We start from the raw sequence: 14,116 nt of genomic DNA, 5'->3' as shown, positions 1-14,116 counted from the left end.
GCATTGATGTCTAAATGCATACATTTAGATAAGGAGATTTGTGGGTCAAAATTGACACGTTCACATAAATTAAGTTGGGGCTTGTTGATACAATGTTGTGTTTCAAATGTAATTACTAAAATGCATTGATGGAGAAACGAGGTGAAACCCAATTCATTGGCTTTACATTTTTAATCCATATGTTTCAACAACAATTTGAAAGAAGGCAATGTGTGTTCTTAACTTGGAAATGGAAAAGTCCCATTGCACTGGACGGCTTCAGTGTCATCCTAACAATGAAATAACACTTTTCACAATAAATATAACCTGAAATATATATACATCTGAAGTCACACATTGGTTAACTTTATTTCTCGTGCGCTTCTTCCTCCTCCTCTTCATCGGAAAGCAAGCCGGGTAAATGCTCATACAGCTGCTTCTCCAGCTGTACATCAATGTCCGTCTGGCCTCTCAGTGCACACCACAGTAGAAAGCCTGTTAAAACCAGGCTGATGGGGAGGACTTTCCACCAGGGCCGCTCATACTGGCTCCCCATGGAGCGGTCCACTTTCCAGGTTCGGTGACTGGCTTTACTGGTGGAGAACTTGAGGGGCTCATTGTTCACCTCTTCATCACCATCTTTGGACTCGGCGTACGTCTGGGAGCTCAGAACCAGGGGATGCACACTGTTCACTCGGCTAACAAAAAAGTACATCTGTTAATCAAATGTATTATCCAACAACCCTACTGTATTCATAGAAAGTACTTAAAATAACTACAGTGTACACAGTAATGTTAATAGGAGCAGTTTTTCCTGCATACCCAGTACTTTGAATATTTGAAACTGGTCAAGAAGTAAGAAATATCAATACAGGTATTTGCCTCAATCTGGTATCAGTCAGGATCTAATACTTTTTATAATTTTGTATACCTCAATTTACATGTCTCATAACTGCTCCAACAGTGAATTATAAAACATATCCGATGGAGGCAGCCATTTTTATATGATTTGAATCATTAACGCCTTCTAGTCTCCAATCTACACTGAACAGCAAATCCGTGCTAAACCTTCAGGATTTGCCGGTGAGTATATAGAGGTTACGTTGAGTTGCATCATGGTGCGTTCAGGGTCTACAGTAAATAGTATCGGGCGAAAATTATAACGTTTTCATGGTGTGTTCAAATGTCGACCAGGTTGATCAAATAGTGACAGACAGTTAAAGACATAACTGATTATCATGTGTGACCTTATTTGTGTATTGAGCATCTTTGGTTAATAGCTAGCAAAACGTGTGACTCTAGATACTACGGAAGCTCCATTTTTGCTCGTAGACTAACTTACAGGTGTTAATCGTATGTGACCATACCTAAACATGTTAGCAGTGACAGCATAGCTTACATTACATAGTATCGGTAGGTCACAGAATTAGACAGAACCGTTTAAATAAACATCGTCATTGAACCGGACCACTACTCCAGAGTCAACGTGGTTTCCGTAGACTCACCCAGCAGTCGGTGAAGCGTTTCTAACAAATATCCCTCGACTGAAGGAAGCTCGCATCAGACCGGCGAAAACTCGTCCTGTTATTGTAGACATCTCGGACAACTGGTCATCTTAGGACTCGCGACGTTATCCAAAATAAACTGAGGGTTTTCTTACAAAACGCACCTTGTTGAGGTCACATAACTCATCGTGGTGCAACCTTGAAGTGGTTCCGGCGTCGCTGTTGAACTCTGGTCAGGACCGTTCCACTAAGATTTATAATGATTTCTAAAATCACTCCACATTATTTATCTGTTTCATCAAAATTATTATTACTACTATTTTATACTGTTATTAACATGTGTGGATTAAACCTTTTTTTGCCAGAATAGTGTATATCTGATGTTTTGCGTATAACAATATCATCTATATCGTTTGGTATAATTTTAATTTAGGGTCCATTTACGATCATATTACGTGATCTTAGCAGTAGATAGAGTTGGCACAGTTGTAGATTACCTTGTAAATGAAAGTTTTTTTCCAAATGCTCAATAATGAACATTGGATCTCAATTTGTGTATACGGGAGAGGCACATTAGACCCTTTATAAACGTTATTTATTGTAATTTCAGTCCTAAATATCAGCTGCTTTATGTTTTTTAACTCAGCATTAAATTCACTGTTTTCTTCTTTGTGTTTTAATGCTGTAGTATTATTGCCTTTTTCTGCAGGAATATATTTCCGAACCACTAGCAATTCGGAACCATGATCATTTTTGCTATTTTAAAATATAATATATATTTATAGTATATAATATACGCGATATCCACAGATGCTGAGGGCTACTGAAGCAGTCACTTCGTCACATCTCTGTCGACCAATCACAAAACCAAGAGCGATATCTGTCCAATCACGAGTCACCTATGCAACATCACTTCCTGGTTGAGTTCACGTGCTTCATCTGTGCTGTTCAGATTTCTACACGCTTTCTTCGCAGTTAAAGTAAGTATAAATGTGTTTAATAGCAATGCAATTCAATAAATGTTTGGTCCATGATTAGGTTTTAGCGGATTTAGCGTCTTCTGTGACGCCTGTCGAAAGGTAACCAGCTGACGTGTGTTTATGGCTGTGAAGAACTGTTTACATGTGTTGCGTATTCACATTCAGTTGTAGTTGTAGTTCTATTTCTCTGTTTTAGTGTCCTGAAATATTTCTCCCAGCAAATTAAGTATGCAAAAGCCTCACTAAGAGTTATTGTCTGTCCATGTATTACTATATAGTATGTATGTGTTCCTGCTGTTTAGTTACGTGCTCATGTTTTTGTTTGTAGGAAAACATTTAATCATGGCCAAAGACAAATCATTGACAAATCTGGCAAAAAGGAAGAAATTGAGTTCAGATGTCACGGTTCATGTGGAAGAAACGACGGAGACCAAAGTAAAAAAGAAAAAGAAAAAGATGGAAGTTGAGGTGAGTGGCACAGTCCAGCACGGTTCCATTTTCAGATGACACAAAAGGAAATTGCTTAAAATAATAAAGATTGATTGTTTATTTAATCCAGGAGGCTCCAGTACAAATTCCCGATGTGAAAATTACAACCAGTGATAGAAAACAGAAGAAAACACAGAAGACAAAGCAAACTGAGGTAAGTGTGTTAGCTGTTTCTCTGAGTACTCATTTGTGTTGCTTCATACAGAAAAATCATAACATGTGCTAGTAATAACACAGTCCTCAAAGCAAGGGTTAAGGTGCTGAAAAAATACAATTTAGTGCAGCTATAGTTTATATAACTAAAATAATTTACATGGGGAAAAAATGGTCTGTTGTTACATTCCAGGTGGCATCAGAAATATCTTTAAAAAAAGTGGAAATCTATGTTGATTCAAGTAGAAGAAACCCCTCAAAACAATGTCAAAATCCCCAATAAATGTTGTGTATAAATCTTAAATAACTGATTCAACAAGTGTTTCCACAACAGCTGGAGAGGCGCAATGTCATCTGTTATCTGTGTGACCTACAGTATGCAGTTGGTATTTATTTGAGGGGAGTAGAACAGTTTGTGGAAGGTTCGTGGAGCTTTCATTTGAGGACTGGCTTGGTCTGTCGCATTTTGCTCGGCCACGTGTGCTCGCAGCTGGTACATGGATATATTTTCCAGAGGCCAATCTGTGTAGCTTGGCCCATCTGCTCCTCAGTTTTTCCTGAAACGTTTCCCCAAGGAAGCTGTAGATGAGCGGGTTCAGGCAGCTGTTGGAAAAGGCCGCCAGCCTGACAGCGTGACCTGTCAGGGGGTAGTCCTGCCACAGTGTGCCACGGTTTGCCTCACCTCTTAGGAGGTGAAAACTTATAAACGCATTCTCTGGGAGCCAGCAGAGGAAGAAGACTAACACGGCTGCTGAGATCATCCGCAGGGCTTTCTGCCTGCGAGGGTTCTGCTGTTGGCCATCCTGGCCCCTCTGACTCCGCTGGAGCACCCGCGCTATCCTCCAGTAGCACACACCCAAAATGCAGAAAGGCAGCAAGAAGCCCACTATCACCTCCAGCCACTGAATCTGGGTGACGTTCGCGAAGCAGAAGCGGAGTTCTCCGATGTGCTGCCGTTGAGCTATAGCAAAAGGAAACACGGTGAGCAAAGACGAGGACACCCAGATAAGGCAGCAGCTGAGGCGCGCACGCGGCATGCTGCGCCCCACGAGGCCGGTCAGGGCCACAAACCGGTCGAAGCTCATCCAGGTCAGGAAGAAGACGCTGCTGTACATGTTGACCTGCTGGAAGAGGTTCATGAAGGTGCAGAGGCCGGGCTTGTCGTAGTAGCCCTGCTTCAGGTTGAACACCTCGATCAGAGAGTCGGCCACAAGGGCGAGGTCGGCCACGGCCAGGTTCACAAAGTAGAGGTCTGGGGCCGTCAAGCGGCTGCTGGGGTCCAGGTTGACCACTAAGATGAGGATGTTCCCTAACAAGCCGACAGGGAACAGTAATATGATGTAGAGGCTAGAGAGGAACAGGCTGAAAATGTACAGCTGCCCGCTCTCTGGCGCGGCCTGCAGAAAATCAGAGACGACGGCCTTCGTGTCATTTGTGTGATCAGTGAAGACTATGGGGTCCACGCGCATGGTTGTGTCCATATTACGCTTGATCAGGTGTTAGTAGTGGCCCTTTTCCAAGGCTTCTGTGTCTGTGTCGTCTTCCTGGATGTGTAGTGATGACCACTCTTTGAACTAGACAAAGAGGAGAAGTGCAGTAAGGCGAGCGTGTTTTCAGCTTCTCAAGAGTTGGATTAAGTTTCACTGAATAGACGTTTAGGAGACAATTTACATTATAAATAAATGACAACACTGAATATACTGTATATTAGTTAATGATCATTATGGGCAATTTGGGATTAATGAATATTTGTCTTATAGCTTAGCTGTTTCTGTTTTAAAAAAGTGCAGCATTTCTAAAAATGATTTCAGAGTGAAGATTAGGGAGAATGCTTCAAAGTGAAAATACATTTTTTTTTTTTTTTTTGATAGACAATCTCAATAGTGGAGCCGCCTGGTATCCAGTCTGAGCGGGGACTTCTGTTGCATGATGGTCCCATTTTCTCTCTCCCCTTGTTTTCTCTCTACTATCTCGTACAGAATACAGGCATGAAATTCCAAGAAAGACTTAACAAAGTCTTAATACTTGTTATGCTACAGTTGCTTCAGACTAACTGTTGATCATATTAACAGATACAGATACTTTAGATTGAGAACTATAAGACGATAAAAGTCGGGTAGCTTTGATAAAAGTTATTTTGTGATTTCATATAAAAACGTACCTGAGTTTCCTTGCACTGCATTGCGTCTTTCTAATCCTCCCTGTGACTTTGAAAGCAGGTGTCACATTAAACCAAGAGAAGTGTTTTTGGTGCCACCCACCACACACAGCGAGAGGAAACTGCAGGCTGGCACGCGCACACACGCACACACACGAATGGTATCTTTTCAGCCAAACATGAAAACATTTTTTTCATCATAGCTTCTCTGTTTATTAGCAATAGATTACGTTGTCACAGTGAATGTCCCCTATGTATTTTTTTATCGCCTAATTTTATTGCATAAATTATGTCAAGATAGCGCACGCCGCCAACTTGTCGACACTGACACTGGAAAGCGTGAACGCGACTATGATTGTAGAATGTTAAAATATATAAATATGGGAGCCAGGGGACTTTAAGCAAACACAGACTACCAGTTTATTTACACAAAACAAGATGGAGGACAGTCTCACTTCATCATTTCTTTTCTTTAGACTCCATAAAACAAAAAGTTGCGTTTAGCAGCACCGTTGCTTGTTGTTGTGGTTTGCAGGAAGCTGTTTGAGACTGTCGAAGATTTCCCTTGTTAATCATGTAATGCATCAGGTTTTGCATTTGATGATTTTGTGACTTTCCTATAAGGAGTATTGTAGCATATTTTCATCTTTGACTTTTAAGTGTTGTTACTATGATTTTACACGGTGTTAAAGTCTGAAATTCCAGGGTGAATTTTCCTACTGGTCCCTGGCTTCGTACCACCATGTGTTGGCACCAATGTGATCCATGCAGGTCACTTATTCCTAGAACTGGTGCCCATCAACTTCTCGAAAGCGGTTGGAAAGTTCAGAGTATCGCTTGTCTGCCTTGTTTTGGTGTTTTTAACAGCTCTACAAATAATGACATGAAAAATATTGACACTGTTGGCCGAAGCTTCTGACTGACTTTTATTTTCCTTGACTAAATGTTTCCTACGTGTCATTCGGGGGTTTGTCTCAATGGGCTTTTGTGCAAATGGTGTTTATGAAAACGGAGTCTGTTTTGCGAGAAAAGAGGTTTGACTGAGAGCAGGTTCAGGAGGGAAAAAAAGTGCGCCAACTACAAACAGTAAGTCGTTGTTTAATGGTCTAAATCATAGTTAATGTATAGAAACTAGATATAGTTATTATTGCAACAGTGACTATAACAACTGTCCATGTTGCACTATTCTGCAGATGTACAGAAAAAAAACAATTTTCTGGGAAGAAAAGTACAAAAAAAAAAAATTTTAAAAACAGTTTTGCAAACTCTGACGCTGGAGACACTAAAAAGGAGAATGTATTCATTTAAAAACCTTTAAATTGTCACTTAAGTAAAAAAAAAAGAAGCATTAAAAGCCTTTTAAAATTTTGATTCAGAATATCTCTAAAACATCAGATTTCAAAAGTCTTAATTTCGATGCATCAGAAGAGTTCTGCTCTCGCATGAGAGAAAGAGTCTCACTCCTCTACGACTCTATGTCCTGCAGAGTGTCTGTGATCTCGATGTGGGGCGCTATGATGTTTCTGTTTGGTTGTGAGCGCCCCGGGCTCCGACAGCAGTCCCTCAGCTGCCTAAACGCCCCGTGGAGACTCTCTCGACACGGCCTGTGCATGAACAGCACGAGCAGGAGGCTGGCACTGCTCCCCGAGAACAGCACGAACTCGGCCACGCTCAGAAACGCTTGCTCCCTCAGCCACTCCTCTGGCTGTGCTTGTTGTTTTAGTTGTGCTCCTCTCACCAGCGCCACGCTGTAGAAGAGCTGGCAGAAAAACACGACCAAAGTGACTGTCAGGAACACGGGACCCTCCTCGGAACCGGAGAGGAAACGTCCTTTAGATTTCCACTGCCGGACGCAGCCACCTATCACAAGACCCAGTTGGAGGATGTAGGGAATCAAAAGAGCCAGGCACAACCTAGCGGCTGCATAGGACACACCAGCAAGGACCGGATCCATGAAACACTCGCGTTCTTGCTGCAGATCACCCCAAGGTCCAAGGAGCCCAGCCAGGAGGAGAGAAATCAGGATGGAAGTCAGGATCACCAGAGCCGCACAGACCCGAGGCTTCCTCAGCATCGCGTGGGATGGCGGATCCAGGGTTAGGACATAAGCCATGAGCACTAAGACCAACAGGCTGCACAGAGAGGCTGTGTTGATGGCGAAGGAGAGAGCAGCACAGCCCAAACCCGTGGTAAACAGGTAATCGGGTCTGTAGGCCACTGCGTGGAGAGAGAGGAGCAGAAGCAGCAGCTGGAGGACACAAAAGGCCCAGAGCAGGCAGTCGAGCCAAGCCAGCCGCCTTTGGGCCCTGTAGGTCTGGATGAAGCTGTAGAGCAGGAAGCAGCCTGCCATGAAGCCCAACCCCGCCAAGACACTGTAGATATAGTTTGCCCTGGAGGTAATGTCATTGGCTGCAATTCTGTCAGAGATGGGGGAACTGTTGGAAAATGTAGGTGTGGTGGAGACCGAGTCCACGCTTTGATTAGACTGAAAATGAAAAGAGAAAACACACTGATGACATTCTGTTCTCTGCAGCATCACGTTTGAGTATCAAACTCCAATCAGCAGTCTTTTAAAAATACCGTTTAGACAGTGTTTACGGTTGCTCGGCCTGTGAATCATCAAATGGGTTTTACACAGGAACATACTCTTACACAATCTAGTGCATTTTCTTCCTAAATTTAACTCAAAGTTGAGACCAAATTTGAACTTAAGTGGAAGTCATTATTATAGATCTCTAAAAAAACAAACACATGTAGTGCTGATTTAGATCTAGTAGAACAGTTTTCTTTTTCAAATCTTTCTACGACCACATGCCCAGTCTTTGTCTGCTCCCCTTTGAGGAACCCGCTCTGTGAGAACACATGTTTCCACTTACCATTTTTGCTTTCGTCACCCACTCCTCTCCTGTGTAGTATCCACCAGCCCGACGCTGCTGATTGACTCAAAGCTCTGAAAATGATGCTCGTTGCATGGACACGGACGCTCACTGTGAAGGACTTTTTAATATTTCTGTGGGCAATACCCCGCCAGCATACTTTTAGAATGACTTCGTGGCCATGTGATCAAATCTTGTCCTCCCCTCCCTCCCTCTTTTTTTCTTTTTTTTTTTCTTCTTCATCACTGTGCAGACTGAGGTCTGTTTAATCGGAGCATACTGTGTCCCTTGTTTAACTTCCAATGAGAGTTAACCGCAGTCTTTAAGTTGCGCTGCGGTCACTGGCTACTGAGACAAAACGGCTCGAATTTGATTCTTTATTTCTCTTTCCAGTAGGTTTAAATAATAATTAATTTCACCCAGTTACGAAGTGAAAAATAAACTGAAATCCAATTCTTGTTTAGTTTGAAACTTTTTTTTTTTTGGCTCCTCTGTATGATTAGGCAACGGTGGTGGTGGTTGTTTTTAAACGGTGCAAACGTGTGCTGTGGATAAGAGTGAGTCCTTCAAATGCAAAGCTGAACGGATGTTGCACACCGCAGTGAACTTCTCTCAGTTTAAACGCGTGTGTGATTCTGACCTGCAGACACAGGAAACACCATCCCTCTGAGCTGCAGCGCTGCAGGAAGTGATTCAAGCTGAAAAAGTGCTTCAGCTTCCTCACGTCTTTACACTGTTGCACAAAAAAAGGTCACATTTATTTTACATTGTACTGTAGAAATGAAAGGGGCAAATATTTGAGGCATCTAGCATTGACCCAGAAAACTGTAAAATACTGAAAAATAGCAGGAAATGTCTGATCAGAACTCAAACGTGGAATTATTGTTCTAACATTCTTCTTATCATTCCTTCACAGTCGGTCGCGACCGGTTATTTAAGGATGTTTGATAATGGTTTTACGCAAGGTCTGTTAATGTCAGTAATAATCTCCCATGAGCCTTTTGCTTTGCTTTGGTTTGACAGACACACGAGCTGGAGGGAGAGGAGGACTTGAGCCCGGAGGAAACGCGGGTTCTCGAGAGGAAGATGAAGAAGATCCTTAAAAAGGAAGAGAAGAAGAAGCTTAAGACTGAGGGAGAGACCGTAGCGAAAGCTGAAGCATCTGGACCCATTGCACCTCAGCAGGCCTTAGATTACCTCACCTGGTAAGAGACGCTCTTAGTCAGGACAGGACAGGTGTGTCCACATTGTCTGTCCACTTAACCAGGGAGCCAAGAGTTGGCTTAAAAACAATTCACATATTTACTTTTCAGTCATATGAATCCAGAATACCACAAAAGTTTCACAAAACATTTTAAACCTGACTTATTTCCTGAGTAACATTTCAACAAAAAAATAAACATAATCAGGAAAACCTAAATAATGTAATGCAATTCAGTACAGCCCCCAAAACATATGGCACTTTGGTTATGTTGGTTACTTGTGTTGAGAATGTGTTGCTTCAACTGTCTGGTAACTAGTGAGGGTGTTTGTGTTGTTGGGTTTGGTGAATGAATTTAATTGTATCTTGATGGGAAAGGACACAGGTTTCACACCTAAAGTTCAGTCTACTAGTCATAAGGAGCACAACCCTGTAAAATGTTTTATAATATTGTGTCTCTGTAGAATGTTTAAAGTCTGAGAAATATAACCCTGCTGACATCACCTCGTCTTGAGACAAAACAAAAGAGTTATTATAACAGAAAGCCCAAACATGAGGCGTTGACTTTGAAAGATAGTTGTTTACCACACAGGCAGGAAAGATGCAAAGTTGCATCGGGGGAAGTGTATGATCTAGTGGTTTAGAGCTTTACTCATATTAGTGACGAAAGCTCTCGGCCTCTACTGCCTTCACTGTTCTCTTCTAATCTGTCTCTTGTGTTACAAAAATGCAACACTAGATCTCTGAGTACCTCTTCAAGGTCAGGGTCCTGAAACTTGTTATGTATATTGTAGCAAAAAAAAATTCAGTGAATGCTATAAAGCAACCAAGTATAATAACACGGACAACAAACTGGTATCAAAAATCAACACCGTTTCTTGTCATTCAACTCAATGGTTTTGTTGTTGCAGCTGGGCTGAAAACCGTGCAGGATGGAAGTTCCAGAAGACCAGGCAGACGTGGTTACTGCAGCACATGTTTGACTTCGTGCAGGTAAAATTAACCAGTGTGGTGGTGGTGATGATGATGATGATGATGATGGGGGATTTTACTCAGCTGAGGTTCAGAGCGATGTCTTCCTGTTAATTAGTTTGTGAGTTACACCCTCTCTCCCTTCATAACATAAAATGACATGTTTTTAAGAATGCCGTGGTTTTTTTGTTAAATTTGCACGATGTGAACATAGCACAGAAAGTTGAATCTACGAAAATTTGATTTTTTTTACCTTTTTAGAATTGCATTGTTTTAGAAGAACAATATACTAACTTACTTATTACCAATAATTACTATTTATTCATACACTTCAATATGTAAACTAATAGACAGACAACAGGATTCAAGCAACATGATCATATGAAATACTCTCGCTCTCTCAGATTCCAGATGAGAAGTTCTCCGTACTGCTCCAGTACCTCGAGGGGCTGCGTGGAGGTTCCAAAGACACCACAGTCCAGAAGGCCTTAGTCCTGGTTGAAGAGTCGGGACAAGCGCCAGAGGACAAAGATGTCCAGCAGAGGGCGCACAGAGCCAGAGAAGTCATCCAGCTGCTCTCCTGAACCCACCACCATCAAAAAGACTGAAGCATGTTTGTTGATCAGTGGACTGAATGATCACCCTGGTCTCCAGATAGGATTAAACATGTTTGATATGTAGCTTTTGGACTGGCCCTGTAGGGAAAGTATGTGTTTTTATTAAATTACCAGTAATGCTCTCATTTTTTTAATTTGAATGTGTCTAGGTAACTTTTTCCTTCTCTATATCGAGTGTGTATTGTTGCCTGGTAGTAATCAGTCATCAGAATAATTTGTAAACAGTATGGAATCGGACACGTCATTTTTTTTATTACAAGTTATACAGTTGCTACTTTTTTCCCACCTCCAAATGTAAATAATTCCAGAGTCCAGTTTCACCATTATGGACTGACGAGGACAGATGCAAATCCCCCACAGATGCAACAGAAAGCCGAGCGACTGCTGGAGTAAAAAGTTTCAGGAATGTGTGAAGTCAAAACATGTTTGTGCACGTCAAAGCCCGTAATCTGTGAAGTCACTGATCAGAATAACTTCATCCACTCCAGGTATAAACACGATGAACAGTGTTGGACGTCATGGTGTCTCCTACCCACTGCAAGACATACACCAACCAAATACAGTACAGAGTACAAATCTTCACCTGTAGCAGTTTTTAGGGACTCCATTCTGTCTTGTGAAGTTTGTAAACCTGAGACATGAATACAATCAACTTTTTGCCCCTTTAAAATATTACAAAAAAAGTTTATTTCTCAATATGTTGACATAATTTGATTCATAAAGATGACTGACAAATCCAGGAGTAAAATTATTCTCAGTGTCACTTGTTTGAATTATCCTGTGATGCTGTTGCTGTTCTATATCGTCCAGCGAGTGTCTGTGTCGCTCACATTGTTCAACAAAATAAATCCACTCAGGTGCTTTTAAATGGAGAGTCGACTTGGTTTGGCTCAATAACACCGTTATCTCCCCGTAGTTGTTGATCCTCAACTGTCGCAACCGCTGTTCCTTTAGCTTCATCTGCAACATATAGCAATGACATTGCACAATGTTTATTTATTACGCTCTGTATAAAACGTAAAGAAGTGAACACACAGTCTGGATGAATTCACTTACTTTGCTTTGAATCAAAGGGAATGTTGTGTTGAGTGAGGAGAGCCTGCAGTCTCTCAATCTCTTCTCTCTGTTTTTGGAAATCCTTTAAAAAATAAAGTTGATGTCACATTTTAAGCAGTATATGTAATATACATGATTTTGTAGGCTATTTGGAAAAGTACATAAATGTACACACCTCTGTACACTTCTGTAAAGAGTTGTGTGTTTCTGAATCAGCTGTAACTTCCGGCTGCTGCTTCTTCTTCACCTTTTGGCTCTTCAGGAGACCAGCGTCCTCAAAAACATCCTTTAAAAGATTGTTGTATCCCTGCAGCAAACGTGTGTTAGTGGTAAGAACATTAAGAGAAATGCTGAACAAAGGGGCTGAGCTTTGAAATGAAAACGGTCTATATGTGTGTGTTTACACCACGAAGATTACCTGCTCAGTAATAAGACCTTCATAGCGAGCCTGCTCAGCTTCATCCCATTCCCTTTGGAGCGTCTCACTCAGTGTCGGGTACACTTTAAAAAAAACAAAAGTCATACAAATGATAAGAAATCCTTAATAACACTGACTCACCCCGCTGACTTGTGCTGTAAGACGGTTCTTTCGTCTTACCTAAAAGCGAATGTGGGTGGCAAACAAGTGGGGTCTCAAAGGTTAGCGAGTACACACAAGTACTGGGCTCTGACACTTGAGAAAGCTTGCTGCTTGCATTGCAGACAAAAATCACCTACAGAAACATGAAAAGAGACAAGTTACATATATTTTCTGTTCATATTGTTGATATAATTGTCACAATGCTTTTGAGTTGATGAATTGATTAAATGTTGGGGCTAAGACTTGTTGGTGAATATTAACTGATGTATTTGCGGTTTAAGGTTTCATAATTATCTCCTCAAGAGTTACTGAATCGCTCTTATATTGAAGAAGAAAGATTTATTTAAAACCCATGTAACCTTTGTTTCCCTGTTTCTCGTTCCACAAGTATCCCCGTCTCTCATCCACATGCCTGTGAAAGTGTTGTTTTCCATTTCCCACTCCTGCCAGATCCTGTTAGAAACACGCAAAAGGCTGCTCTTACAACAAACCCTCAGCTTACTGCCAATCATTCACATATTGATATTTGCAATAAGGGTAATCGTAGGTAATATAATGTAAAGGAGACACATCTTACCCCAGTATCCCACTGTAGGCATTCCATCTAAATGACTGTTCGTGTTGGGTGATGTTGTGAAATGGACATAATTCATATTTATACCTGCAAAATAATCCAGACACACGAATATCCTTTAAAGTGTTTCCAGACGTGTCAATGTAACATGCATGTAAAAGACAATCGGCATCCAAAACAGGGTCATTGCAGAGAGCCAGTGGCGATGGGGATCACGTGTGAGCATGACATGCGATATAAAATACTTACGTTGACTCCGTGAGACTGAAGCACTTCCCAGCAAGCTGATGAAAATGTGCAGGGCCTTGAGGAAGACATTGATGATATGATGAGTGACTGAGTTGATCCACAGAAAACATCTTGATAACTTTGTCAACATCCTCTGGTAGACCATTTACCTTTAAAACATTTACAACACAGGATTAAATGAAAGGTAGGCTTTTAAATGATGTGAAACTATTTTACCAGACACTGGAGAAGGGGTCACTTTAGGCTGTAGTCTGCTTCCTTGAGCCAGAAAAGGATTGTTCAACCTAAACACAGAAGCTCAGTCAGGAAAGGGCGAATGTCAACAAGGTGCAAGTTACACTGGGACAAATCTTTTACTAAACTTACCCAAATGTGTTTGGCTCCTCGACTATCTTCATTTTACCGGCGAATCCATGATTTACTGTATAAAAAAAGTCGACATCAGCATTAAATCAATGAACAAACAGCAGCATCACAATGTAATGTGGCGCATATGTTTCGGTATTACTGACATTAACACAAAACACACTCAGCAGAGTATAAGCACTTACTGAGAAGAGACACACAGACCAAGAACAGTCTTAATAAATGATGTATTCCGTTATACAAACGCTGCATTGTTGTCTTTTGAGGGACTAAAATGTGCTATCAGTTGTTTCTAGCTACATTTCCTGGTTCGTCAGATGACAGGGCACGTGATGAAAATATGATCTGAGCATGCGCAGTT

General features: G+C 41.4%; 5 protein-coding genes across 5 annotated transcripts; 1 reads left to right on the top strand and 4 right to left on the bottom strand.

Moving 5' to 3' along the window:
• Positions 1 to 132: 132 nt before the first annotated feature.
• Positions 133 to 1,670, bottom strand: uqcc4 (ubiquinol-cytochrome c reductase complex assembly factor 4). Its single transcript, XM_079183216.1, has 2 exons — positions 1,485 to 1,670; positions 133 to 677 (listed from the first exon to the last, which is right to left on the bottom strand). Exons 1-2 carry the CDS (start codon positions 1,574 to 1,576, stop codon positions 347 to 349), a joined length of 423 nt encoding a protein of 140 aa, XP_079039342.1. The 5' UTR covers positions 1,577 to 1,670; the 3' UTR covers positions 133 to 346.
• A 637-nt stretch (positions 1,671 to 2,307) lies between these two features.
• Positions 2,308 to 12,100, top strand: chlsn (cholesin). Its single transcript, XM_079182399.1, has 6 exons — positions 2,308 to 2,464; positions 2,793 to 2,932; positions 3,024 to 3,107; positions 9,164 to 9,345; positions 10,253 to 10,334; positions 10,718 to 12,100. The coding sequence occupies exons 2-6, from the start codon at positions 2,807 to 2,809 to the stop codon at positions 10,895 to 10,897; spliced, it is 654 nt and encodes a 217-aa protein (XP_079038525.1). The 5' UTR covers positions 2,308 to 2,464; positions 2,793 to 2,806; the 3' UTR covers positions 10,898 to 12,100.
• LOC306713198 (G-protein coupled estrogen receptor 1-like) lies at positions 3,137 to 4,587 on the bottom strand (the record flags this gene model as incomplete). Its single annotated transcript, XM_079182847.1, has 2 exons — positions 3,137 to 3,148; positions 3,604 to 4,587. 2 exons carry the CDS (start codon positions 4,585 to 4,587, stop codon positions 3,137 to 3,139), a joined length of 996 nt encoding a protein of 331 aa, XP_079038973.1.
• LOC306712966 (uncharacterized protein) lies at positions 6,353 to 8,349 on the bottom strand. The gene is made up of 2 exons (XM_079182459.1): positions 8,141 to 8,349; positions 6,353 to 7,749 (listed from the first exon to the last, which is right to left on the bottom strand). Exons 1-2 carry the CDS (start codon positions 8,141 to 8,143, stop codon positions 6,730 to 6,732), a joined length of 1,023 nt encoding a protein of 340 aa, XP_079038585.1. The 5' UTR covers positions 8,144 to 8,349; the 3' UTR covers positions 6,353 to 6,729.
• On the bottom strand, positions 11,158 to 14,072 carry gnptg (N-acetylglucosamine-1-phosphate transferase subunit gamma). Its single transcript, XM_079182398.1, has 11 exons — positions 13,941 to 14,072; positions 13,756 to 13,810; positions 13,606 to 13,673; positions 13,390 to 13,444; positions 13,144 to 13,227; positions 12,926 to 13,019; positions 12,585 to 12,699; positions 12,405 to 12,487; positions 12,162 to 12,293; positions 11,987 to 12,068; positions 11,158 to 11,890 (listed from the first exon to the last, which is right to left on the bottom strand). Exons 1-11 carry the CDS (start codon positions 14,005 to 14,007, stop codon positions 11,784 to 11,786), a joined length of 942 nt encoding a protein of 313 aa, XP_079038524.1. The 5' UTR covers positions 14,008 to 14,072; the 3' UTR covers positions 11,158 to 11,783.
• Between the last annotated feature and the right edge of the window lie 44 nt (positions 14,073 to 14,116).

The sequence above is a fragment of the Pholis gunnellus genome (assembly GCF_910591455.1).
Source record: "Pholis gunnellus genome assembly, chromosome: 21".
In the NCBI taxonomy this organism is placed as follows: domain Eukaryota; kingdom Metazoa; phylum Chordata; class Actinopteri; order Perciformes; family Pholidae; genus Pholis; species Pholis gunnellus.
This window is presented reverse-complemented; position numbering and strand designations above follow the sequence as displayed.

Excerpts from the sequence above, each read along its gene's own strand:
- chlsn (XM_079182399.1), top strand. The coding sequence starts at position 2,807 with ATGGCCAAAGACAAATCATTGACAAATCTGGCAAAAAGGAAGAAATTG. Across the intron at positions 3,108-9,163 it reads AGAAGACAAAGCAAACTGAG|ACACACGAGCTGGAGGGAGA; the intron begins GTAAGTGTGTTA and ends TTGGTTTGACAG. Across the intron at positions 9,346-10,252 it reads GCCTTAGATTACCTCACCTG|CTGGGCTGAAAACCGTGCAG; the intron begins GTAAGAGACGCT and ends TTGTTGTTGCAG.
- uqcc4 (XM_079183216.1), bottom strand. The coding sequence starts at position 1,576 with ATGTCTACAATAACAGGACGAGTTTTCGCCGGTCTGATGCGAGCTTCC. Across the intron at positions 678-1,484 it reads AACGCTTCACCGACTGCTGG|CCGAGTGAACAGTGTGCATC; the intron begins GTGAGTCTACGG and ends CTTTTTTGTTAG.
- gnptg (XM_079182398.1), bottom strand. The coding sequence starts at position 14,007 with ATGCAGCGTTTGTATAACGGAATACATCATTTATTAAGACTGTTCTTG. Across the intron at positions 13,674-13,755 it reads GAGGAGCCAAACACATTTGG|GTTGAACAATCCTTTTCTGG; the intron begins GTAAGTTTAGTA and ends TTCTGTGTTTAG. Across the intron at positions 12,488-12,584 it reads CCACCCACATTCGCTTTTAG|TGTACCCGACACTGAGTGAG; the intron begins GTAAGACGAAAG and ends TTTTTTTTAAAG.